The sequence below is a fragment of the Pristiophorus japonicus genome, chromosome 22 (assembly GCF_044704955.1).
Source record: "Pristiophorus japonicus isolate sPriJap1 chromosome 22, sPriJap1.hap1, whole genome shotgun sequence".
NCBI classification, from domain to species: Eukaryota; Metazoa; Chordata; class Chondrichthyes; family Pristiophoridae; genus Pristiophorus; species Pristiophorus japonicus.
The window spans coordinates 52,739,195-52,765,932 of NC_091998.1; the positions used below are offsets into that span (position 1 = coordinate 52,739,195).

At 48.1% G+C, this 26,738-nt stretch overlaps 1 protein-coding gene across 3 annotated transcripts in view; it reads left to right on the forward strand.

Moving 5' to 3' along the window:
- The window catches only part of LOC139235033 (mitoferrin-1-like), a 33,140-nt gene extending 10,387 nt beyond the window's left edge, over positions 1–22,753 (forward strand). Inside the window, exons 2-5 of one of the 3 annotated variants that reach the window (XR_011588404.1) lie at positions 11,620–11,848; positions 18,497–18,553; positions 19,748–20,349; positions 21,531–22,753. Coding sequence is in view for 1 of the 3 variants with exons in the window: in XM_070866134.1 (XP_070722235.1) it covers positions 11,620–11,848; positions 18,497–18,553; positions 19,748–20,274 (813 nt within the window). In the remaining 2 variants the exon portion in view is untranslated. Of the gene's footprint in view, positions 1–11,619; positions 11,849–11,890; positions 11,938–18,496; positions 18,554–19,747 lie in introns of those variants that run through there. The other 2 variants (XR_011588405.1, XM_070866134.1) reach the window with 2 other exon arrangements.
- Positions 22,754–26,738: the final 3,985 nt, after the last annotated feature.

The window sequence follows — 26,738 nt, forward strand, 5'->3', positions numbered from 1 at the left end:
AAACTGCGACCTCTACCACCTTGAAGGACAAAGGACAGCAAGCACATGGGAGCACTGCCAAGTCTCCCTAGAGGTCCCCCTTGCATCCTAAGGTCTTAAGAGAAGTAGTGGCAGGGATTTTGAATGCATTGGTTGTAATTTATCAAAATTCCCTGGATTCTGGGGGAGGTCCCAGCAGATTTGAAAACTGCAAATGTAACGCCCCTATTTTTTTTTAATAAAAAGGAGGCAGACAAAAAGCAGAAAACTATAGACCAGTTAGTGGTTGAGAAAATGTTGGAGTCCATTATTAAAGAAGCAGTAGCAGGACATTTGGATAAGCAAAATTCGGTCAGGCAGAGTCAGCATGGATTTATGAAGAGGAAGTCATGTTTGATAAATTTGCTGGAGTTCTTTGAGGATGTAACTAATAGGGTGGATAAAGGGGAACCAGTGGATGTGGTGTATTTGGACTTCCAGAAGACATTTGACAAGGTGCCACATAAAAGGTTACAGCACAAGATAAAAGGTCACGGGGTTGGGGGGCCTGGATAGAGGATTGGCTAACTAACAAAGAACAGAGAGTCGGGATAAATGGTTCATTCTCTGGTTGGCAACCAGTAACTAGTGGGGTGCCGCAGGAATCAGTGCTGGGACCTCAACTATTTACAATCTACATTAACGACTTGTACGAAGGGACTGAGCGTAGCGTAGCCAAGTTTGCTCGCGATACAAAGATGGGAGGAAAAGCAATGTGTGAGGAGGACACACACAATCTGCAAAAGGACATAGACAGGCTAAGTGAGTGGGCAAAAATTTGGCAGGTGGAGTATAATGTTGGAAAGTGTGAGGTCATGCACTTTAGCAGAAAAAAAAATCAAAGAGCAAGTTATTATTTAAATGGAGAAAGATTGCAAAGTGCCGCAGTAAAGCGGGACCTGGGGGTACTTGTGCATGAAAGACAAAAGGATAGTATGCAGGTACAGCAAGCGATGGAATCTTGGCCTTTATTGCAAAGGGTATAAAAGCAGGGAAGTCTTGCTACAGCTATACAAGGTATTGGTGAGGCCACGCCTGGAATACTGCGTGCAGTTTTGGTTTCCATATTTACGAAAGGATATACTTACTTTGGAGGCAATTCAGAGAAGGTTCACTAGACTGATTCCAGAGATGAGGGGGTTGATTTATGAGGAAAGGTTGAGTCGGTTGGGCCTCTACTCATTGGAATTCAGAAGCATGAGAGATGATCTTATCGAAACGTATAAGATTATGAGGGGGCTTGACAAGGTGGATGCAGAGAGGATGTTTGCATTGATGGAGGCGAGTAGAACGAGGGAGTATAATCTTAGAATAAGGGGCTGCCCATTTAAAACAGAGATGAAGATGGAATTTCTTCTGAGGGTTGTGAATCTATGTAATTCGCTGCCTCAAAGCTGGGACATTGAATAAATTTAAGACAGAAATAGACAGTTTCTCAAAAGATAGGGGGATAAGGGGTTATGGGGAGTAAGTGGGGAAGTGGAGCTGAGTCCATGATCAGATCAGCCATGATCTTACTGAATGGTGGAGCAGGCTCGAGGGGCCATATGGCCTACTCCTGTTCCTATTTCTTGTGTTCGTATAAATCAGGCATCATCCTGACTTGGAAATATATCGCAGTTCCTTCAGTTTTGCCAGCTGTGGCTCAGTGATTCTCACCTCTTGAGTTGGAAGGTTGTGGGTTCAAGTCCAACTCCAGAGACTTGAGCACAAAAACAATCTTGGCTGACACTCCCAGTGCAGTGCTGAGGGAGTGCTGCACTTTGAGGTGCTGTCTTTCAGATGAGACATTAAACCGAGGCCCCGTCTGCCCCCTCAGGTGTTCGTATCAGATCCTATGGCACAATTCGAAGAGCAGAAGGCGAGTTATTCCTGGTGTCCTGATTGATATTTATCCCTCAATCAACATTGCTAAGACAGTTTATCTGGCCATTATCATGTTGCTGATTGTGGAATCTTGCTGTGTGCAAATTGGCTGCCGCGCTTCTTAAATTTCAAAACTGACTGCACTTCAAAAGTACTTCATTGTTTGTGAAGCATATTGGGACATCCTGAGGTTGTGAAAGGTGCTATGTAAATGCAATAAAAACAACAAATGCTGGAAATCTCAGCGGGTCAGACAGCATCTGACAGGAAGCAGAGTTAGCGTTTCGGGTCGATGACCCCTCGCCAGAACTGGAGTGTTCGTAAAGAACAGATTCTTAACAAGCACTCAAAGGGGGAGGGGAAGAACAAAAGGGAAGGTCTGTTATAGGTTGGAAGACAAGGGAGATTAGAGAGACAAAAGGGTTGATGGCCCAAATTCAAGCGGTAATGCATACAAATCCCCTGGGAGGAGAGACGCACCAACATTGGTGTCCTCGACCAGGCCAACATCTCCAACATTGAAGCACTGACCACACTCGATCAGCTCCACTGGGCGGGCCACATTGTTCGCATGCTAGACACGAGACTCCCAAAGCAAGCACTTTACTCGGAACTCCTTCACGGCAAACGAGCCAAAGGTGGGCAGAGGAAACATTACAAGGGCACCCTCAAAGCCTCCCTGACAAAGTGCAACATCCCCACTGACACCTGGGAGTCCCTGGCCAAAGTCCACCCTAAGTGGAGGAAGTGCATCCGGGAGGGCGCTGAGCACCTTGAGTCACATCGTCGAGAGCATGCAGAAATCAAGCGCAGGCAGCGGAAGGAGCGTGCGGCAAACCTGTCCCACTCTCCCTTTCCCTCCAAGACTATCTGTCCCACCTGTGACAGGGACTGTTGCTCTCATATTGGACTGTTCAGCCACCTAAGAACTCATTTTAAGAGTGGAAGCAAGTCTTCCTCGATTCCGAGGGACTGCCTATGATGATGATGAATGCCAGGAGTTAGAAAAACATTAGTGAAGATAGGGTGTGAATGGGGAGACAGATGCTGCCTGACCTGCTGAGATTTCCAACATTTTCTGTTTTTATTCCAGATTCCAGCATCCGCAGTATTTTGCTTTTGTGTCTATGTAAATGCAAGTCTTTCTTGTATATTAAAACAATGTACTTACTAGATTCTTGTGATCTTGTTACTTTAATAATCCCCACTATAGAATGCTACATGAATGATATCACACCACAAACATATCAGCACATCAGCCAAGGTTTAGTGAGGGTTTTCATTTTCTCCGCTCGAGGCCAAACAAACTGATTGACTATGCCAAGTGTGCAAGGACTGACTGTCTGCCTCTTGTTTTTCATTTGCTGGGCTTTCGGTTGAGTCATGAGCCAAGCCTGGAGCCACTTTGGGCTTTTCAATGTTCTTGGTCCAAATGTCCTTTTCCATACAAGTGCTGTTGTTTTGTTTCGATTTTAAAATTCTCATCTTTGTTTTCAAATCCCTCCATTACGCCGCAACTTTCTAATTCTCTAACCTTCTCCGGCCTACAACTCTCTCTGTGATCTCTGCGCTCCTCCAATTCTGGCCTTTTTCCCCATTTTAAGCGCTCTACCGTTGGCGACAATGCCTTCAGCCGCCCTGGAATTCCCTCCCTAAACCTCTGCCTCTCTACCTCTTTCTCCTTTGATGCTCCTTAAAACCTACCTCTTTGACCAAGGTTTGAGTCATCTGTCCTTGTCTGTCCTTGTATCTCCTCACGTGGTTTGTGTCAAATTATTTTTTGATAAGCGCCTTGGGACATGGGTGCCATTTGTTTAAGACAAGGAAACTTTTCATTCTTGACTGTATCGTGTGGAGTCCGCTTTGAACATTAGTTCATTTTTAGTCGCCATTCTGTTATATTGGCTCATTATCATAGGCAGTCCCTCGGAATCGAGGAAGACTTGTTTCCACTCCTGAAGTGAGTTCTTTGGTGGCTGAACAGTCCAATAAGAGAGCCACCGACGCTGTCACAGGTGGGACAGATAGTCATTGAGGGTGGGACTGGTTTGCCGCACGCTCATTCCACTGCTTGATTTCTGCATGCTCTGGGCGATGAGACTCGAGGTGCTCAGCGCCCTCCTGGATGCACTTTCTCCACTTGGGGCGATCTTTGACTAGGGCACCCGTGGGTCACAAATTCCGAGAATGGTTCCTTCATCCTTTCCGTGCCCAACAGAATTGTGCAATGGGTTGGAACTGAGTGTTCGTGGTTACTGTAGCTGGTGACTCACGGAATCCAGTACGATTTCGTCAACTGAATGATTCAGAGCCCAATATTGTAAATTCCCAATTGAGCTCATTCACATTGTAGTTCAGATGAAACTCGAGTCCCAGTGCCCTCAGTCAGTTGATATCGGCCAAGAAATTGGGAGGGTTTTTGCTGTTGGCCTCAGTGCCTCGGTGTGTGTGTTCATTGTCTTGCAACGTAACGTGCTGCCACTCGCTCCCTCTGGATTTGACAGAGAATCAAATGCACACCATAGTTCTTGATGGCCAGTGTGATGAAAGCACTGATTTACTGTCACGTGACCAGATACAGTCCAAGATGCACAAAAATAACCCAAGTGTTCAAGGGGTCAAATTGCTTCCCTGAAGTAGTGACGTCTTCCTCACACAGCAGGACCAACTGCCACCTGGCTGTGTCCCGCACATCATACAATTGTACAGTACAGGAGGAGGCCATTCGGCCCATCGTGCCAGCTCTATCGGCTCTGGCTTAGTGGGCAGCACACTCGCCTCTGAGTCAGAAGATTGTGGGTTCAAGTCCCACTCCACGGACTTGAGCATGAAAAAAAATCTAGGCTGACACTCCCAGTGCAGTGCTGAGGGAGCGCTGCACTGTTGGAGGTGCTGTTTTTCGGATGAGACGTTAAACCGAGGCCTCGTCTGCTCTTTCAAATGGACGTAAAAGATCCCATAGCTCTATTTTGAAGAGTGGGGAGTTATCACTGGTGTCCTGGGGCCAATATTTATCCCTCAATCAACATATCCAAAAACATATTATCTGGTCATTATCACATTGCTGTTTGTGGGAGCTTGCTTGTGCTCAAATTGGCTGCTGCGTTTCCCACATTACAACAGTGACCACACTCCAAAATGTACTTAATTGGCTGTAAAGCGTTTTGAGACATCCGGTGGTCGTGAAAGGCGCTATATAAATCCAAGTCTTTTCTTTGGTGGAGCTATCCATGAACAACATTAGAATGCATCTGCTCGTCCCCTTCCCTCCCTTCACAACTGAGGACTACTTTTAAGGCCTTGAGGGTTTTGTAGATTATCTTAACGGGCTGATGAATTAGAAGTTTGGTGATCAGGTGGGACTTGATGAGATCATGTTCAGAAACAGAATTCGCAGTCTTCAGTGATAGGATCTTGAGGAGCTTCTTGACGAGGTTTACATGATGGTCCAAGATGCAGACTGGACTTGTGGAGATCCCAACCACTCTTGCCCATTAACCTTGAACGGAGAATCAAAATTTGAAAGTACTATCAACTTGGCTCAGTTATTAGATCTCTGAGCCCTGACTCGTAGACCATTCACAACCTCAGGACACCCCAAAGCGCTTTACAGCCAATGAAGTACTTTGGAAGTGTAATCACTGTTGTAATGTGGGAAATGCGGCAGCCAATTTGCACACAGCAAGCTCCCACAAGCATCGATGTGATAATGACCCAGATAATCTGTTTTATTGATATTGATTGAGGGATAAATATTAGTCAGGGCACCGGGGATAACCCCCCCCCAGCTCTTCGAAATAGTGCCATGGGATCTTTTACATCCACCTGAGAGCAGATAGTTTAACAGCTCATCCAAAAGACGGCACCTCCAACAGTGCAGCACTCACTCAGCACTGCACTGGGACTGTCGGCCTGAATGTTTGTGCTCAAATCTCAAGTGGGATTTGAACCCACAACCTGTGACTCGGGGGCGAGAGTGCTACCCACTGAGCCACAGCTGACGTTAAGTGCAAGGTGAACGGGCTCCGCTAATCCCCTTCTGCCCTGCCACCTCCCCCCAACCACCTCCAACTGTTGTCATTGGCAGTGTGGTATGCTCCAAGCCAGGCTGCTGGGCCAGTAAATAAGCCTTAAAATATGGTGCTGTTGAGTTAAGCATGTTTTGACAGTGCAGTAATCCGTTAACCAAACTGAATTTGGCACCATGTCCTGGAGAATGACTGTGCAGAATTCATCGCGTGTGTGTGGCATTTTGTTAATCGAGCCCTCCCTGTTGGGCTTCTGTGAATTGCTCATACAATGAGAATATCCTGGTTTGATAAAGATGTGTGCTCACATCTGTGTATTCATGGTAAATATGGAAGGCTGGGAACGTATATAACCCAAAGCGTTAATAGTCCTGTGTACAGAGTTCACGATGAAGCCAATTGTATTCTCTCCCTCTCCTCAAACCTTAGTGATCGTTGTAATGGTGAATAATAAATCTTATATTTTAAGGCTTATTTACTGGTTGGAATGAATTTTTGCTGCTGTTTGAATGGGAAGATTGCTGGGGTTCTGGGATGCAACAGCTGTCTGGTGGAAGAGTTGCCAGGGAGGGATTGCTGAAAGTTGACTTGAGTTTTTAAAAATTTAATGGAGCCATCCAGCGTCTCTGCTGTGTAAACATTTCAGGCTCGAGTGCCCAGAGCTGCCACTGCTGCGGTGCTGGTCTCATTCCTGCGAGGCATCATGCCAGTTGGCTCTACTGGGGCGCGATGACGTGTTCCAGGCTCGACAAAAAACAACAACTTTCATTGATATAGCACCTTTTGCGCCGTAAAACATCGCAAGGCGCTCCACAGGAGCGTTATCAAACATAATTTGACGCCGAGCTACATGAGGAGATATTGGGGCAGGTGACCAAAGAGGTTGGCTTTAAGGAGCATCTTAAAGGAGGTGGAGAGGTAGAGGGAGTGAATTCCAGAACTTGGGGTCCAGGCAGCTGAAGACACGGCCGCCAATGGTGGACCGATTACAATCTGGGATGCGCAAGAGGACAGAGTTGGAGGAGCGCAGAGATCTCGGAGGGTTGGAGGATGTTACAGAGATGGGGAGGGATTTGAAAACTAGGATGATGATAAAATCGAGGCATTGTTCAATCAGGTGCCAATGTAGGTCAGCGAGCACAGGGGTGATGGGTGAACAGGACTTGGTGTGAGTCAGGATGCAGGCAGGAAAGTTTTGGATGAGCTCAAGTTTCTGGAGGCCGGCCAGGAGTACAAAGTATAGCCAGTTTCACCCGGCGGCTAACTTCCTGCTGAGACATAGTTACAAACGATTGTTGAATTCCGGGATCTCTTAATCCTGACTGGTGCATTGCCAAAGATGTTGAACCTGGAATCAGAACATGATGGCAATGATTCATGCAAATATTGCCGTGCTGTCTCAACAAAAAAAAGCCTTCAGGGTGGGAATAAAATGTTGTTCAGCTGTGCTGGGTCCATTCTCCTGACTCTCTGTGGAATGAGGGTTGTGGGTCAGAAGGTTCTGGGTTCGAGTCTCACTCCAGGGACTTGAGCACACAAAATCTAGGCTAACACTCTAGTACACTGCACTGTCGGAGGTGCCGTCTTTCGGATGAGATGTTAAACCGAGGCCCCGTCTGCTCTCTCAAGTGGATGTAAAAGATCCCATGGCACTATTTCAAAGGTGAACAAGGGAGTTATTCCCGGTGTCCTGGCCAATATTTATCCTTCACTCAACAGAACAAAAAAAAAAAGATTATCTGCTCATTGTCACGTTGCTGTTTGTGGGAGCTTGCTGCGCGCAAATTGGCTGCCGCATTTCCCACATTACAACAGTGACTACATTCCAAAAGTAAAGCGCCTTGAGACGTCATATCAGCCATGATATTATTGAATGGCGGAGCAGGCTTGAGGGGGCAAAATGGCCTCCTCCTGCTCCTATTTTTTAATGTTCTTGTATCCGGTGGTCGTGAAAGGCACTTTATAAATCCAAGTCTTTTTTTTATATATTTGTGCCTGTGAAAATGGCGGAGCACTGAATTGTGTTGGTTTTCAGTTCTTGAATAGGATTGAGAGAGGGAGACTTAAGAACGAAAGAATTGCTAAATGAGTAAAGACCAAGGCCCATCTAAATTTGCTTTCTGCTATCCTGGTCGTCACATGATACAAGGACATGGAGTTGTTGAGTAATCAAGGCAACTCATCTCTATCTGAGTCTAGAACAGACCCAGACATGAGGTGAGGAAACCCCCAATGGTGGAGAGCTTTGGGCACCAGAGCTCCAAAGTCCCCTGTTCATTCCAAGACTTGTCACATGTCATGTCTCAAATTGCTCATATACTGTATCCCCAACTATTCTTTAAAATAAATCTATCTACTTAGCATATGGGGTCCTGGGCTTCATAAATAGAGGCTTGGAGTACAAAAACGAAGTTATGATGGACCTTTTATAAAACACTGGTTTGGCCTCAACTGGAGTATTGTGTCCAATTCTGGGCACCGCACTTTAGGAAGGATGTGAAGGCCTCCGAGAAGGTGCAGAAAAGATTTACAAGAATGGTTCTATAAATGAGGGGCTTCAGTTACGTGGGGAGGATGAGAAGCTGGGGTTGTTCTCCTTCGAGCAGAGAAGGTTGATAGGAGATTTGATAGAGGTGTTCTAAATCATGAGGGGTCTTGACAGTAGATCGAGAGAAACTGTTCCCATTGGCGGTAGGGTTGAGAACAAGAGGACACAGATTTAAGGCGATTGGCAGAAGACTCAAAGGCGACATGAGGAAAATCTTTTTTAATGCAGCGAGTGGTTAGAATCTGGAATGCACTGCCTGAGAGGGTGGTGGAGGCAGACTCAATCGTGACTTTCAAAAGTGAGTCTAATGAGTACCTGAAGGAAAATAAATTGCAGGGCTACGGGGAAAGGGCGGGGGAGTGGGGCCAGTTGAAGTGCTCTTGCAGAGAGCCGGCACGGGTTCGACGGGCCGAATGGCCTCCTTCTGTGCTGTGACAATTCTATGATTCTATGCTAAGCTTTTGAATGAAATCGAAACACTCTGCTTCTGCTGCCGTCCCTGTCATCTGAAATGCACTCTGCCTACTGTTCATTGGCTATCAGTCTCTTTTCTCTTGAAAAGGCTGTGAGGGCTATTAGAGGTCTTTAAGTTTTTGATAGATCAACGGTTTTGATAGAGTAGACAGTGTTTCTGTTATATATGTAAACCTGTAAATACCTTGCTTAACCACCAGAGTGCTCATCCCCTGGCGTCCCAAGGGATCCCACAATACCTTGGGAGCACCTGTACATAAGGAGGCCTCAGGCTGGAGAGGGACTCTGGAGACCTGCAATAAAGGACTACAATCACACCTTACTTTGAGCTCACAGTATCTGGTCAGATTCTTTATTCAATACATAACAGTTTCCACTTTGGGGGAACAGCAACGCTAGAAGCCATCAGTGTAAGATAGTCGCTGAGAAATCCAATAGGGAATTCAGAAGAAACTTTTTTTACCCAGAGAGTGGTGAGAATGTGGAACTCGCGACCACAGGGACTAGTTGAGGCAAATAGTATCGATGCATTTAAGGTGAGGCTAGAAAAGTACATGAGGGAGAAAATAATAGAGGGTTATGATGATGGAGTTAGATGAGGAACAATGGGAGGAGGCTCGAGTGGAGCAGAAAAGCCGAATGCCCTGTTTCTGTGCTGTATATCCTGTATAATCCTATATACAATGAATGAGTACTCATTCAGGCTAACATCTGCAGCATTGAAGCACTGACAACACTCGGATCAGCTCCGCTGGGCCGGCCACATAGTCCACATGCCAGACACGAGACTCCCATAGCAAATGCTGTACTTGGAGCTCCCTCATGGCAAACGAGCCAAAGGTGGGCAGAGGAAACGTTACAACGACATCCTCAAAGCCTCCCTGATAAAGTGCGACATCCCCACTGACATCTGGGATTCTCTGGCCCAAGACCGCCCTAAGTGGAGGAAGTGAATCCGAGAGGGCACTGAGCACCTCGAGTCTCAACGCCGAGAGCATGCAGAAATCAAGCGCAGACAGCCGAAAAAGCGTGTGGCAAACCAGTCCCACCCATCCCTTCCCTCAATGACTATCTGTCCCACCTGTGACAGAGTCTGTGGCTCTTGTATTGGACTGTTCAGCCACCAAAGAACTCACTTCAGGAGTGGAAGCAAGTCTTCCTCGATTCCGAGGGACTGCCTATGATGATGACATACAATGACTTGTATTCTGACCTCACTCGGGCCGGGCAATGTAGTGTATGAACCCATGTCGCTCTGGGGAGCAGTAGCGATTTTCTGCTGCAGGTCTAAGCAGCGTCCTTTCTCCATCGCATTTGTGCTGATGTACAGAACCTGAAATGTCAGTGATATCAGTGAGGAATGCGTTGAACACGCATGACAAGTTGTCAGTTAGTCCCTGAAGCTTGTCTGATAAGGGCGGGCTTTTGTTTGTGGAGGAGCTGATGGCCGTGTGCTTGTCTTTATCGCAGAACTTGTGAAGGTATCTGTGGACCCAGCGAGGTATTATCTACAGTGAGGGACCAGTGTTCTTGGAACTGAGTTCAGCAAATTAGCAGGGACCACTGTGCAGTGACTGGTTGGGGCCCTCGATATGACCAATTGGCTCAATTCATTCTTGGGGCTGGGGCTTGGACCAAAGATCAAATGGCACTCTCTTTTTGAAGAGGAGGAAGAGGAGCAGGTAAGTTTTCCCTGGTACCCTGGCCAATATTTATCCTTAAAACCAACATCATTAATACCTGGTCATTGTACTGAAAACAGCACACGCTGGAGATACTCAGCAACTCTGGCAGCATCTGAGGAGAGAGAAAGAGTTAACGTTTCAGGTCGAGGACGTTTCATCATTGTTATTTGTGGGAGCTTGCTGTGCAAAAAATTGCCTGCCACATTTCCTACAATAACAACAACTTGTATTTATATAGCGCCTTTAACTAAGTGAGACATCCTAAGGCGCTTCACAGGAGTATTATGCGATAAAAAATTTGACACCGAGCCACATAAGAAATTAGCGCAGGTGACCAAAAACTTGGTCAAAGAGGTAGGTTTTAAGGAGCGTCTTGAATGAGGAAAGAGAGGCGGAGAGGTTTAGGAAGAGAGTTCCAGAGCTTGGGGCCTAGGCAACGGAAGGCATGGTCACCAATGATTGAGCGATTATAATCAGGAATGCTCAAGAGAATTAGAGGAGCGCAGACATCTAGGGGGTGGGGTGGGGTGGGGGGCTGGAGGAGATTGGAGATGGGGAGGGGCGAGGTCATGGAGGGATTTGAAAATAAGGATGAGCATTTTAAAATCGGGGCGTTGCTTAACCGGGAGCCAATGTAGGTCAGCGAGCACAGGAGTGATGGGTGAGTGGGACTTGGCAGCCCGTGTCCTAACTTGCACCAAGTTTTGCATCACCTCAAGTTTACATAGGGTAGAATGTGGGAGGCCATCCAGGAGTGCGTTGGAATAGTCAAGTCTAGAGGTAACAAAGGCACGGATGAGGGTTTCAGCAGCGGATGAGCTGAGGCAAGGGCAGAAGTGGGCAATACAATCGTGACTCCACTTTGCAAAGTATTTAATTGGCTGTAAAGCGCTTTGGGACATCCTGAGGCCATGAAAGGCACGATAGAAATGCAAGACTTTTTTAGGGAATTATCCAGAGTTACATTCTCATGTCCTTTTGTTTATTGTTCCCTACACAGACACGCATGCAGAATTTGCAGCCCGACCCCAGGGCACAGTACAAGAATGTTTTTGACGGTCTTCAGAAGATTGTGCACAATGAAGGCTTCTGGAGGCCTTTGCGAGGACTGAATGCGATGGTGATCGGTGCGGGACCTGCTCACGCTTTGTATTTTGCCTGCTATGAGAGAATGAAAAGGACTTTAAGTGACGCCATCAATCACGGTGGAAATAGTCACTTAGCAAACGGTATTTGACAATTAAGTCCGGTGAATTCTGTTCTCTAACATTCCGCTGCAACCCTGGCTCATCTCTTGTACTTAAATCAGCCAGCGACTGTAAGCTTTTCCAAAGTAGTTGTCTGTTGCATGCTTGTCTATTGGAGCAAAATGTGTGCGCTGTAATTGAATGGTTTCACTGAGTGTGGCAACGCTTTAAATTGACCTGATCAACTCTTGGCTGTAGGTTTGTCATTGTCTCCTCTTTAAAAGCATTGCTCTTGTGTTGCGATTCCACTCCTCTTCCCCGTTGAGTCAAGATTTATTTATTTTTTGATCCTGGGATGTGGGCATCATTGACAAGGCCAGCATTTATTGTCCATCCCTAATTGCCCTCGAGAAGGTGGTGGTGAGCCGCCTTCTTGAACCGCGGCAGTCCGTGTGATGAAGGTGCTCCCACAGTGCAATTTGGGAGGGAGTTCCAGGATTTTGACCTGACGATGATGAAGGAAAGACTGATATATTTCCCAGTGAGGATAGTGTGTGACTTGGAGGGGTACATGGTAGTGGTGGTGTTCCCATGCACCTGCAGTCCTTGTCCTTCTAGGTGATAGAGGTCACGGGTTTGGGCGGTGCTGCCGAAGAAGCCTTGGCGAGTTGCTGCAGTGCATCTTGTAGATGGTACACACTGCAGCCACGGTGCGCCGGTGGTGGTGGGAGTGAATGTTGAAGATGGTAGATGGAGTGGCGATCAAGCTGGCTGCTTTGTCCTGGATGATGTCGAGCTTCTTGTTGGAGCTGCACTCATCCAGGCAAGTGGAGTGTTCCATCACACTCCTGACTTGTGCCTTGTAGATGGTGGAAAGGTCTTGGGGAGTCGAGAGGTGAGACACTCGCCGCAGAATACCCAGCCTCAGAACTGCACTTGTTGCCACACTGTGGCTGGTCAAGTTAAGTTTCTGAACGTGTTGCATTGAGAACATACCCAGAGACCGCCTTGGTGGGCTGGATTGAGGTGGCTGCTCCTTGCTAGATCCTAAAGGGTGCAGAGTCTGAAGGGATCGGGTCAGTTCTGACCTCCTTCCAAGTGGTTGCGGGGTGCGCAACTCTTGCTGTGACTGGAGGAGTCTGGGGCAGTTTAGTAGGGTCGAATGTTGATGCCAATTTGCAATTATAAACTTTCCCACTGGGGTTTAATATTCACGGCAAATGAAAGGGCCAAGCCACCCATTGACCTGGGCGTGGGGGCGTGGTCTTCGAGGTGTGACCTGGAGTCGGATCCCACACCTCCGAGATGCAGCCGCTTGAGAACCCTGCCGATGGTAAAAGGGAACACCCGGCAAGTTAGCTACACCTTGATGTGCCAAGGGTTCCACCCTTGCCTGGATGCCCAGGGGAGGAAGCCAGGTGGTTAGATGAAGTCACATGGAAGTGTTTGCGCTGATCCTTCAGCACGGCCCCACCTGTCTGACTCGCCAAAGCTTGTGCAGTTTGGTGGAGTTCATAAAGACCCAGTAGGTCTTACCCCCGATTATTTTATTTAAACTGCTTACTGTGGCCAGTGGCCAATGTGGCATTTTGGGGTGTGGGGGAAAGAGGAGGAGGGGGCTTCAGTGATGAACAGGAGGATGAAGGGAGTGTGGGCTAGAGTGTCGCCAATAAGCCGTAACATTAATCGAGTGCATGTGTTTGTTCTGTTGTCGGCTTTGCTCTGCATTGTGGCTCCTGGCACTGAACTGCACTTTAATGTTAATTTGTCCTGTTGGTTGAGAAACAGAAAGAGAATGTGCATTTATACAGCGTCTATGCCAAACTGTTTTACAGCCATTGAAGTACCTCTGAGTTGTAGTCATTGTTGTAATGCAGTAGCAAGCTCCCATGAACAGCCATGAGCTATGGTGCTGTACTGGTTATGTTACTGGGAACGTAATTCAGAGAATGCGAGTCCAAATCCCTGTTTGAGAATTTGAAATCGGTGTTAAAAAAGCTGCTGTCAGGGAAAGTGATCGTGAAGCTCTCGGCTTGTCCTTTTTTAAAAACCCTTGCCCGTCTGGGTCTATATGTGACTCGTGTTCCCCATCAACGTGGTTGACATTGAACTGACTGCTGAGGTGGTCTCGCAAGCCACTCTGTAAAGACAACGAGGGTTGAGCAATGAATGCCGATCTTGCCAGCGACACCCACATCCCGAGAATGAATAATAAAAACATAATCATCTCGTGGTCTCTTTTAGAGATGTGGATTGAGGGATAAATATTGGCCAGATCATGGTGGGGAGCTCCCCTGCTTTTCTTCGAAATAGTGCCATGGAATCTTTTACATCCACTTGAGGCAGATGGGGCCTCTGTTTAACGTCTTATCTGAAAGACCGCACTTCCGACTGCAGCACTCCCTCAGCACTGCACTGGAGTGTCAGCCTAGAGTTTTTTGTGCTCAAGTCCCTGGAGTGGGACTTGAACCCACAACCTCCTGACTCTGAGGCGAAAGTGCAACCAACTCTCCCCTGATTCCTGCAAAGTATGTTTATGTGGGGATGTTGGCTCTAGACCAGGTCAGGCTCAGTTATGAAGGCTTGCCTGCCATGTGGAAAAACACCCATTGTGTAGGGGGCTGATGGGGCCTTACAGACATTGAGAATTAGGGTCTACAGGAGAACAAGAATATGTACTGTGAGCTATCGTGTCCATAAGCTGATCTCTTGGATAGATCATAGGTTGGACTTCAGCTCTGTTATGTTTGAGCACACTTGAGGTACAGAGCAGACTGTCAATCTGTCTGGACTGAATGACAGCATTTTTCAGGGAAGATGTGAAGTAGATGCCACAACTCCAGAGGCTGAGCTCAGCCACAACAGGAAGAATAACAGTCAGTGGGCAGAATGGCCCTCAGCACAGGTGAAGTGATGGCACCAGACCGCGTCTGAAAATGGTTTCTGATTTAGTACACGGAGAATGATGTTGAATCTGGCCACCCCCCCCCCCCCAACCTCCAACCCCTTTCTCCCTTCCTGCCCCCCTCCCCCCCCCCCCCCCCCCCCCGAAACCCCTCATCAATCTTGGAAGTTATTGTGTTTCTTGAATGGGTTTTTATTTTGGTTAATTTCGATTCCCTGTTGGGAATCTACCTTCTCCGCTGCTTTTCCAGCCACGTCGTGGGATCTGTTTTAAGGACAAGATGTTGCCTAAATGATGGGCTTCTGCTTGGAACAGAAGCTACGGTGGAGTGATCAGACATTGGGACTCCAGAGACTGTGTGAAAGGGTGGTGGAACTCGATTCAGTACTAACTTTCGAAAGGGAATTGGATAAATACTTGAAAAGAGAAATATTTGCATGGCTGTGGGGAAAGAGCGGGGAAGTGGGACTAATTGAAGAGCCGGACAGGCACGATAGGCCGAATGGGCCGCCCTTTGTGCAGTATCGTTCTATGAATTGTCCCACTCCTGACTCGATTTTAAGAAAATAATTGAAAACTAGAGATGCTCATTAAGTTGATTTGAATGGCTGTGTAAAAGGTGTTCAGGAACTTCAAACTTACCCAGTGGCTTCCATGACACATTTACAGATGGAGGGGGTCCCTCTCTTGCGATAGAGCTTTAGGTTCCATCGTAGTACAGACCACATGCCACTAATGTTCAATCCATCCAGCTGGTGCTGCTTCCCTGTACCTTGCCTTGAAGATCTGCTCTGTAGACTACAGCAGTCAATGTTAAAGGAAAAAAAATAAAAGACTTGCATTTCTATAATGCCTTTCATGACCTCAGGACGTCCCAAAGCGCTTTACAGCCAATGAAGTATTTTTGAAGTGTAGTCACTGTTGCAATGTGGGAAACGCGGCAGCCAACCTGCGCACAGCAAGCTCCCACAACAGCAATGTGATAATGACCAGATAATGTGGTTTTTAGGCCTTGGTTGAGAGATAAATATTGGCCAGGACACTAGGAAGAACTTCCCTGCACTTCTTCACAATAGTTTCGCAGGATCTTTTACGTGCATCTGAGACGGCAGACGGGGCCTCGGTTTAACGTCTCATCTGAAAGACGACACCTCCAACAGTGCAGCGCTTCCTCTGTACTGCACTGGGAGTGTCGACCTGGATCTTGTGCTCTAGTGTCTGGAGTGGGGACTCAAACTCCCAGCGTTCTGACTTGGAAGTGAGAATGCTACCCACTGCGCTACTGGTGACTCGGTTGGGTGGAAATTGTACGCTCTGCCCGCCTGTCATTGATTTTCCGCAACTGCAGGAACTGAGCGAACCAGCGGCGCTCGGGGCAAGCTATTTTGCCACTGCTCCTAAATGCTTCCCACGTCCCCCGAGCGACGTGCTGGGACCGCCCTTGGGGGGCCATGGCTGACATCAGAGGAGATTGTGCTATTGTGCTTTTAAAGAGTCACGGCTATTGTGCTTTTAAAGAGTCTCCAAACGCACCGACTGAGGAATCCATCTCTGTTGTGTTTTGTTTGGCTGACGGGGGTCGACAGAGCTCTTGACTAAATCCGCAGAGCTTTAGCACGGGTTTGAGCATAAGAAGTAGGAGCAGGAGTAGGCCATTCGGCTCCTCGAGCCTGCACCACCATTCAATAAGATTATGGTTGAATTTCTACATCAACTCCGCTTTCCCACCCAATCTCTCTCTCTCCCGTGATTCCCCTTAGTGCCCAAAAATCTCTCGATCTCAGCCTTGAATATACTCGAGGACTGAGCCTCCACAGCCCTGTGGGATAGAGAATTCCAAAGATTCACCACCCTCTAAGTGAAGAAATTCCTCCTCATCTCAGTCCTAAATGTCCGACCCCTTATCCTGAGACTGTGTCCCCTAGTTGTAGACTCTTCAGCCAGGGGAAACCATCCTCCCAGAATCCCTTTTGAGCCCTCTCAGAATGTTATAATATTCTTCTCCACTCCAGAGAAGATGGGCCCATTTTACTCAATGTGTGGTTGTCAGAACCCAAGTTGAGAGACTCCCCAAGTGCATACCAGGTGAAACCACTGAACTCTTAACTACCTGTAGCATCCAGCTACCCAATGCAGAGCACTCTGGAATCTGCTGACTACTGGCCCAGCCAAGACCGTCGTACCCTGAGCTAGGAGAGCTGAAGGCATGTGGAGAAAGAGCAATTGAATGAACTAATTGAATTTGTTTCAATAGCTCCTATATTCCGGCCACAGTGCCTGCCTAAATGGCAAGGACACCATCCAAGAAGGTACCCCTGAGGTGCGTGGAACAAATTACGACTCGGTCCCTATGTAGAAGGTAGCACGACTAAATGGGGAGCTCAGGGTGGTGTCAGGCTATGACGTGTGAGATTTTCATGGCTTCTCTGCTGATAATAGGTTATTTTGGGGAAGCTTTTAAAAAATCATTTGGGGCCCTTATCCTTGGGATGGAGGAGGACTTTACAGGCAGCCTGGGTGTTGGTGAATTGACTTGCACTAGCTGACCTTCCTCAGCTGCTGGGTAGACAGATCTAGGCCATGTTGTCGGGGTCCTAACTTGCACCAAGTCCTGCTCACCCATCACCCCTGTGCTCACTGACCTACATTGGCTTCCGGTTAAGCAATGCCTCGATTTCAAAATTATTATCCTTGTTTTCAAATCCCTCCATGGCCTCGCCCCTTCCTATCTCTCTCATCTCCTCCAGTCCCACAAACCCTCCGCCCGCCCCCCCCCCCCACCCTTCAAGATGTCTGCGCTCCTCTAATTCTGCCCTCCTGGAGCATCCCTGATTATAATTGCTCCACCATTGGTGGCCGTGCCTTCTGTTGCCTGGGCCCCAAGCTCTGGAACTCCCTGCCTAAACCTTTCCGCCTCTCTACCTCTCTTTCCTCCTTCAAGGCGCTCCTTAAAACCTGTCCCTTTGGTCACCTGTGCTAATTTCTACTCATGCAGCTCGGTGTCAAATTTTTATCGCATAATACTCCTGTGAAGCGCCTTGGGACGTTTCACTGTTAAAGGCGCTATATAAATACAAGTTGTTGTTGTCATTGGGGTGCAAGGTGGGTTTCTGATGAGATCAGGCCATCTTCATATGGGTGGAGTTAGAATGGTGAGATAGTGGCCTGCTCTCCATTAACTCTGTGTGTTGGGGAGGCGGTTGATGGGGAAGCCACCAGGAACATTGTTGGCAGACAAAATCTGCCACCCAGTTAACTGTAAGACCACCAGTATGGCCCATGGATTGGAGCACAGTGGCATCTGATCCTGTCAACGTTAAGATCACTTCTGTCTACCTTTCATGTGTTGACCATGATGACAACTGCAATATGGCTCAATAGAAACCAGTGTCTTTTCTCTGTTTCTACACTCCTTCTGGACACCACCGGTACACTCTTCCTACATCAGTGACTGCATCTCAGAAAAAGTACTACTTTGGCTGTGAGCTGTTATCAAGATCTCATGAGGCCAGGGCTGGACATACTCTGAAGCATTGCGTACGTCTCTGGCCGAATGTAGCTTTAAGAGCTCGTTGGGCCTACACTGCACCATGTGCGTAGGGCCATCTGCTCTTCAGAGCATCTTGGTGCCTGTAAAATGCTGGCTGTGTAGATGATGGAAGTGGGACGTTTGGCCCCCCAGCTGTGTAATTCCTGCGCTGGATGTTGAAGGCAGTGCGTGGGTTGTGACCAGAGGTCTTTGCGACGTGAGGTCCAGACTCGCTGATGTCCCCTTTGTTCCGTAGGTGTGGCGGGGAGTATGGCGACACTGCTGCACGATGCCGTGATGACGCCAGCTGAAGGTAATGACATCTGGGCGGGAATGGTGGGGGGGGGCAGCGGTTAAAGGTCAGTTAGCGTCCCAAGTCACAAAGGGCTCTATTCTACTTGGCTCCATTTCTTGCGGTCCTCGGAGATAATACTGGCCAGGTGGATCCATCGATCAGTGCAGTGAGGATTTAGTCTGCTCTCTTTCTTCGGTGGTGTGAGGAGCCGAGAGAAAGTATGAGCTCCCTCTGGTGACTGATAGGGTAAAAGCACTGAGCCATGCAGACTGGGAGGTCTGCCGCCAGGTACTGAGAGCTCATTTCAGCCTGAAAGGCAGCAAGTGCACAAATAGGCTTTGCATGAGGCCTGAAAGAAAGACTTGCATTTATATCATGCCTTTCATGACTACTGAACGTCTCAAAGCGCTTTACAGCCAATGAAGTACTTTTTCAAGTGTTGTCACTGTTGTAATGTGGGAAATGCGGCAGCGAACTTGCGCACAGCAAGCTCCCACAAACAGCCATGTGATAATGACCAGATAATCTGTTTTTGTTATGTGGATTGAGGGATAAATATTGGCCAGGACACCGGGGATAACTCCCCTGCTCTTTGAAATAGTGCCATGGGATCTTTTACATCCACCTGAGAGAGCAGACGGGGCCTCGGTTTAGTGTCTCAACCAAAAGACGGCACCTCCGACAGTGCAGCGTTCCCTCAGCACTGCACTAGGAGGGCCAGCCTAGATTTTTGTGCTCAAGTCCCTGGAGGTGGGACTTGCACCCACGACCTTCTGCCCACTGAGCCACAGCTGACGTTGGTGGCCGGGGGGGTGGGCGGGAGAGAGAGAAAGCCCAACTCCTACAATACTTCCCGCACCTGAATTGATGCCTGCTGGGCCGTGCTGAGCCGTTGACATTGCGCTGACCCAGTGACCCCCCCCACCCCTCCTCCCAACCCAGGTTGAGGAAATTGCGAAGGTCCTTCCTTCTGAATCGGGGCTTGCGGGGGACTTTGCAGGTTGTCCAAACTCCCATAATGAGCAAAGAGCGGTGGAGCGGGATGGCCGAGGGGGCATCCAGTGGCTGTGGAACTGGAAACTCGCGAAGGAGGGGTGGCGGGGGGAGGCGAGAGACAGGTTTTATTTTTTCTTTGGGTAGTGATTGATGATGAGCGTTGGCCGGTGGTCGTAGTTCACCCCTTTTTGTGTTTCTCTTTCCCCACCCGCGCAGCCGTCAAGCAACGGATGCAGATGTTCAAGTCTCCGTACAAGGGCGTCTTGGACTGCATACGGATCGTGCGGCGAGTGGAAGGCAGCAGCGCCTTCTACCGCACCTACACCACCCAGCTGACCATGAACGTGCCCTTCCAGGCCATCCACTTCATAACCTACGAGGTCATGCAGGAGCAGCTCAACCCCCTGCGGCAGTACAACCCCTTGTCCCACGTGGTCTCGGGGGCCCTGGCCGGCGCCGTGGCCGCCGCTGCCACCACCCCGCTGGACGTGTGCAAGACACTGCTGAACACGCAGGAGAGCCTGGCAGTGGGCACGCTGAAGGCTGGCAACGGGCACCTCTCGGGCATGGCCAACGCCTTCCGGGCCGTCTACCGGCTCGGCGGCCTGCCAGCGTATTTCAGGGGCGTGCAGGCCCGCGTCATTTACCAGATGCCCTCCACCGCCATCTCATGGACGGTCTACGAGTTCTTCAAGTACTTCATGACTCAGAGGCAGCAGCGGAACCTGGCTCCCTCGTCCTAAGAGGGTGGGGGGGGGGCGGCCCCCTCTACAGCCTAAATGCAGCATCGCATTGAACAACCCGCAGTCTTCAAAGAGGTGAACTAGGAAGTTACCGTAATACTCTGTGTGCAAGCCCTCCGTTATTTGACGGTTGCTTTTGGGAACTCTCCCTGAAAGCTTGTACGGGCCCCCCAACCGACTCCCTTTATATTTTAGAGGGCAATTTTAATGTGCAAGTCAAGTTACGAAAAATCTATAGACATGGAAGAGGAGCTGATTTCGGGGCCCAGGCCCGAATGTTGGGCATTGCTAATAGGCAAGTTGACAATGGTCGACCCTGTCTGTGTTATAGTACTTGACGATTGCTCGGAAGATCAGTTTTAATAAATCCTCTCTCGAACCAAGGAAGTTGGAGCTGGCTTTAGAATCTGAACTGCTGGGGCCTTATTTAAAACCCTCTAAGGTTGAAACCCTATTGCATTTTTGGGGGGGTGTGTGGGCAGGGAGGGATGATTAAGTGAAGCAAGCACAGGTAAAGTGACCTGTCCTTGTCCTGTGATATATATTTATTTATACACACGCACAAGGGCTCATTAAGTGATGTGATGTTCTTTGCAGAAAAGCCTGTCAATGCAAGTTGAAATTTAGTTTGTAATCCTCTGACAAACCCCCGGCCATCAGCCCATGAGGTGGCTAGTCGGCTGAAGGCAACTCTTCGCTGAGCCCGACAGAGAGACACTTGTTTACGGTCCCCGTGCGAGCGTTGGTCCATCTTCCATGGCACTAATCGGGGGTGGGGTTGGAGAAAGGAGCTGCCATAGGTGTTGCTGAAGAGGGCGGGGTAACTAAATAACAACGGGTCTTGGCTCCTGAACCCTGTCCAGTAACCCATACTGGGGGGACAGAAGGAAATCAGGCAAGGACAGAAATGGGCTTCGTGGTGCCATCCATGGCCAAATAGCCTGCTGCTGATACTTGATGTTGGCGAGTATCTGTGGAAGTCTACTCCATGTCTATTGGCAGAGAAGGGTAAAAGGGGCAGGTAATTTGCAACAAGAAAACAATATTTATAATAGAAATATATTTTAATTGCTCCAGAGTGAGAGGTTTTGCCAGATTTTGGCTGCATTATTGAGAAGGACTGAAGGGAATTTCTCTATGCTTTTTAAAAAAGAAACCTGCCGTCACTACAAGTTACGTACATAGGAGGAAAGGGGAGCGGGGGCTTGAATGTTAAACTTTTTATTGACTTTTGAACTTTTTATTGATTTTTAAAGATGTGAATGTCGCTGGAACGTGAAACGCACACCGTTTGAAAAGGTTTCAGTATCTTTCTGGAATTTCCCCCATTTACCTGCGAGGCCTATGGAACTAAAAGAAAAAACGCTGAATGTTAAATGCATGTGTTGTCTGCCTCCGTGCTCCTTGCTCTGGCTCCCTCCTCTCCTCTCCCCTCCCTCCTCTCCTCTCCCCACCCTCCTCTCCTCTCCCTCCTCTCCTCTCCCCACCCTCCTCTCCTCTCCCCGCCCTGTCTGCCTCCAGTCTCTTTGGGCACTAGACTGAGTGAGATGTCCAAAAATGTCAATTTAAACCAGAGGTTGAAAGTCTGACAGTACTTTTCTTTTTAAAAACTGATTTTAGTGATTCTCCGATGCTCTCTCGTGCAATACAGAGACGTTCATTTTTAAAGGTTCCAAAAAAGTCAATGAATTTTAATTAGCGTCAAATGCCATTTGGAGAATTCCAGCCCCCCGCCCCTCCTCCTCCCGGGCTCTTGCACTCGTGAGGTGGCGACTCTCGTGCTCTTTTTGCAGTGGCCTTGAAGGGGTGTATCCTGTGCCATCCCCTCCCCGCAGAATCTCCCAATGCATGGGCGACGAGAGTGGTCACCCAGGGGCTCCTGGAAGTGGGTCCTGGTGAAGCTGGCGCCTTGGCTACTGGGTGTGCCAGCACTGGAATTGCTGCCACCCGTCCAGAGGACCCAACGAGCAAAGCAGTATTGCGTCTAACGCACGGCGACTTTTTTTTTGGTGTGTAAAGGAATAGGATTTTGCTGGGGCCTGCTTTTTGCGCAAGTTTTCAAGCCGAGAATGTTGAGCCTCCGGGTGGGGGGGGGCGCAAAAGGCAAGCAACTGGCCTTTATCGCCGGGCTGGCTGTAGTTGGCAGTTATCACTGGGCTGTGGTTGGCCAGTAGCAGCTGACAACGCAAAACGTGTTGTGATTCCCAACGGATACTCGCCGGACATCGATCAGACTTTGCCTTGTCTCTGGGCTGCTGTATTCTTCCATGCACTGTATTTGAGCTTTTTTTTATAAAAGAAAAGAATAGTTTTCCACTGTTTGTAAAAAAAAAAAGAAAAAATAATCAGTGTCTCACCTGAGAATTGCTTTATATCGAGGCGTGGCGATCGATTTCTGTCCATCAGAAATTCCAAAGATTCTTTGAAACTGAGTGACATGTATTTTTCTAAAATGCTAAATTAAAAAGTTAATTTTAAATTGGCCTCTTGCGCTGGCTGTGTTAACACGGTAATACGTTCTTTTTTAAGGCTTTCGCGTTTGACTTTATTTCACACCAGCTGCTTCCGAAAGTAGGTTTCAAAAGTGTCGAGGTTGTTGGCGGACGAACCTGATTTAAGGACTGATTCAGCTCCCCGGGGGGGGGAACCCCTGCAGATCTCCGAAGCCAGCCCTGAGCTCTCGAGGATCAAGGGTTATAGGGGAGCGGGTGGCAGTGGAGTTGAGGCCAAGATCAGATCAGCCGTGATCTTATTGAATGGCGGAGCAGGCTCGAGGGGCCCAATGGCTGACTCCTGCTCCTATTTATTATGTTATTGTGCCACTTGCTGCCACTTGAGAAATCTTGAAAGGACAAGTGTTGTCATTGCCCAAAGGTATTGGTGTGTCTCAATGAGCTGCAAAATAAGCCAATTTGACATTAAAATTGATTAATGAAACCCCCTGTTTTACATAACACAAAAAAATATTCAGAAAGCAAGCAAAGCACTGGGTTTCATTTCCTTGCCAGAGGGTTAGAATTGAAAAGCAGAGGGCGTTCTGTTAATCGTGGGTTGTTGCAGGACCAGCAGGGGAAGGCCGCAGATTGGAGTGCCAGTCGGTGGAAAGGGGGAGTGACTGCTTCAATGCACAGGACGGTGTTGTTTGAGGCAGTGTCCAGAAGGTGGTGCCTTTGGGTTTTCAATCAGCTGTGTTTCCGTATGCTGGGTCAATTAAAACTTTCAACACTGCCATACAGATTTTTTTTAATGAGGGAAGAGCGAAGAAACAACTTGCATTTATATAGCGCCTTTCACAACCCGATGTCCCAAAGTGCTTTACAGCCAATGAAGTACAAGGGAGATGTAGTGGGTAGCACTCTCTCGCCTCTGGGTCAGAAGGTTGTGGGTCAAAGTCCCAATCCAGACACTTGAGCACATAAATCTAGGCTGACACTCCAGTGCAGTACTGAGGGAGCGCCGCACTGTCGGATGTACCTTTTTTCAGATGAAAAATTAAATCGAGGTCCCATCTGCCCTTTCAGCTGGCAGGAAAAGACCCCATAGTACTATTTCGAAGAAGAGCAGAGAAGATATCGCTGGTGTTCTGGCCAATATTTATCCTTTGACCTCAGTCACTTAAACATTACCTGGTGATTGCTTTTGTGGGAGCATGCTTTGTCCAATTTGTTGCTGCGTGACCTACACTGCAACAGCGACTACACTTCAACAGGCTACAAAGTGCAGTGATCAGGAAGACCAATGGAATCTTGGTCTTTATTGCAAAGGGGATAGAGTATAAAAGCAGTGAAGTCTTGCTACAGTTATACAGGGTATTGGTGAGAGCACACTTGGAACACTGCAGTTTTGGTTTCCATATTTACGAAAGGATATACTTGCTTTGGAGGCAGTTCAGAGAAGGTTCACTAGGTTGATTCCAGAGATGAGGGGGTTGACTTATGAGGAAAGGTTGTGGGCCTCTACTCATTGGAATTCAGAAGAATGAGAGGTGATCTTATCGAAACGTATAAGATTATGAGGGGGCTTGACAAGGTGGACGCAGAGAGGATATTTCCACTGATAGGGGAGACTAGAACTAGAGGGCATAATCTTAGAATAAGTGGCCGCCCATTTAAAACTGAGATGAGAAATTTCTTCTGAGGGTTGTAAATCTGTGGAATTCACTGCTTCAGAGAGCTGTGGAAACTGGACATTGTCTATTTCTGTCTTAAATTTATTCAATGTCTTAACCGATAAGGGAAGAAGGGGTTATAGGGAGCGGGCAGTGAAGTGGAGCTGAGTCCATGATCAGATCAGCCATGATCGTGTTAAATGGTGGAGCAGGCTCAAGGGGCCATATGGCCAATACCTGCTCCTATTTCTTATATTCTTATATTCTGAGGGTGTGAACGATGCCACAGAAATGCAAGTTCTATCGGGGGGCCCGGATAGGAATTAGGAAAGATTGATGATTGTCCCCTGTAACCCGGGACCATTGCTCCCCTTTGAATGTTGCCATTGCCTTGATTGACTGTACCCCACATCTCCTGGTTCAAATCCAGATGTGTGAGGTACTTGTGGCAGAGAACAAAAATAAACTCAACTATTAGTGCTGCAACATTCACGATTAGAAAATTCAATTACGTGACGTGGTCAATACTTCCAGACAAGTCTCCTCCTGTGTCAGAACACTCGCTACACTTCAAAAAGTAATTTGTGTGACTGGCATATCACTGGGATAAGGCACTGCATAAATTTGTCTTGCCTGCACAGAAGCTTACCATGTTTCAGCTGACTGATACCATCTCCTGATACGATCTGTGTGTACAAGTTTCTGCCAATTCCGCTTCATGGTGGGAGAACTGTTCCCTTATTGAAAACAAAAGCAAAATACTGCTGATGCTGGAACCTGAAATAAAAATGGAGAAGGCTGAAAATCTCAGCAGGCCAGGCAGCATCTGTGGAAAGAGAAACAGAGTTCATGTTTTGGACCCAAAACGTTAACTCTGTTTCTCGCTCCACAGACGCTGCCTGACCTGAGAATTCGAGCATTGTGTTTTTAGTTCCCTTATTGAGTTCGGTGGGATTTATTCAGCCGTCCCACCCAATCCTCCATTCGCTCAGAATTCCAGCTCCTTGCCATTGGGCTGGGACAGTGCTCTTGCATCGCGCAGTGATCCTACAGGGGGCAGCCATTATCAGGTTGTATTTAAATCTCCAGTGTAACTATTTGTACTGCGTGGTTTTTGCGCCAGAGCCTGTCGAGCTCCGCCTCCCCCCCCCCCCCCCCCCCCCCCTCCAATGCTGCTTCTGTCGAGCTTCGTCTCCCTATGTGGTGTCTGTCGAGCTCCGCCAGGGCCCCGGATCATTCACTCTACCTCAACTCCACTTTCTTGCATTATCCCAACGTCCCTTGATTGGCCGAAAAGCTGGATGCGTGGCCTGAGACTGCCGACCTGGAGACATGTACTTGGACAGGGGTAAGGCACTTTGGCTGGCCGTTGCTGTCTTCTGGGGAGCTCTGTCCTCTGCCGCTTCAGGAAGTCAAAGTGGATCGAGTTACAATTTGCAAAGTCCTTGGGACCTTGGGATGGGCGGTTCCAGTTACACATTCCAGTGAAACTTCAGGGTGTGGCTTATCCTCCAAGGGGACCAATCATAGACAAAGGGTGGAGCATGGTGGCCATTTTGGCAGTGCAAATAAGCGCGTCCCTATAATAATGTGGCACTAACTCAATGCTACATGGGAGATGGGTCCACTGGTGAAATAAATGTCCCTGCAGGTAGACTTTACACAGTGGTGAACCACTATTCCTCTTCGTCCTTTGTATTCTGTCTGGAAATGTTATTATTCACAGTTTCAGTCTGTCTTCATTTTGCTAATGTAATTTTCCAGCTTTTGGCCATTCTCCCTCTCACACGATAGTGTTAGCCTTGGCTCATTTGGTAGCTTTCATGCCTCTAAGTTAGAAGGCCATTGGTTCATAGCCCACTCTAGAGATTCCCGCGTGTTATCCATCCCCTTCAATTATCCCAGCCAATCTAATCTCACTGTCCTACCTACTCCCCATACCTGTTAATATCCCACCCTTCTCATTCCCTGTACCCGTTAATATCCCACCCCTTCTCATTCCCTGTACCCGTTAATATCCCACCCAGTCTAATCCCACTCCGACTCACTCCCCTTACCCTTTAATATCTCACCTAGTCTAATTCCAATCTCCTCTTTGCTCGCCATAGCTTTTATAATTCGCCCAGTCTAATCCCACTCTCCTGCTCACTCCTCGTAACCTTCAATAACTAACTGGTCTAATCCCACTCTCCAACTCATCCTTTATGAGAACATGAGATATAGGAGCAGGAGTCATCGACTCGGCCCCTCGAGCTTGCTCCACCAATAAGATCATGGCTGATCTTCGACCTCAACTCCACTTTCCTGCACTGTCCCCATATCTTTTGATTTCCTTAATATCCAAAAATTAGCGATT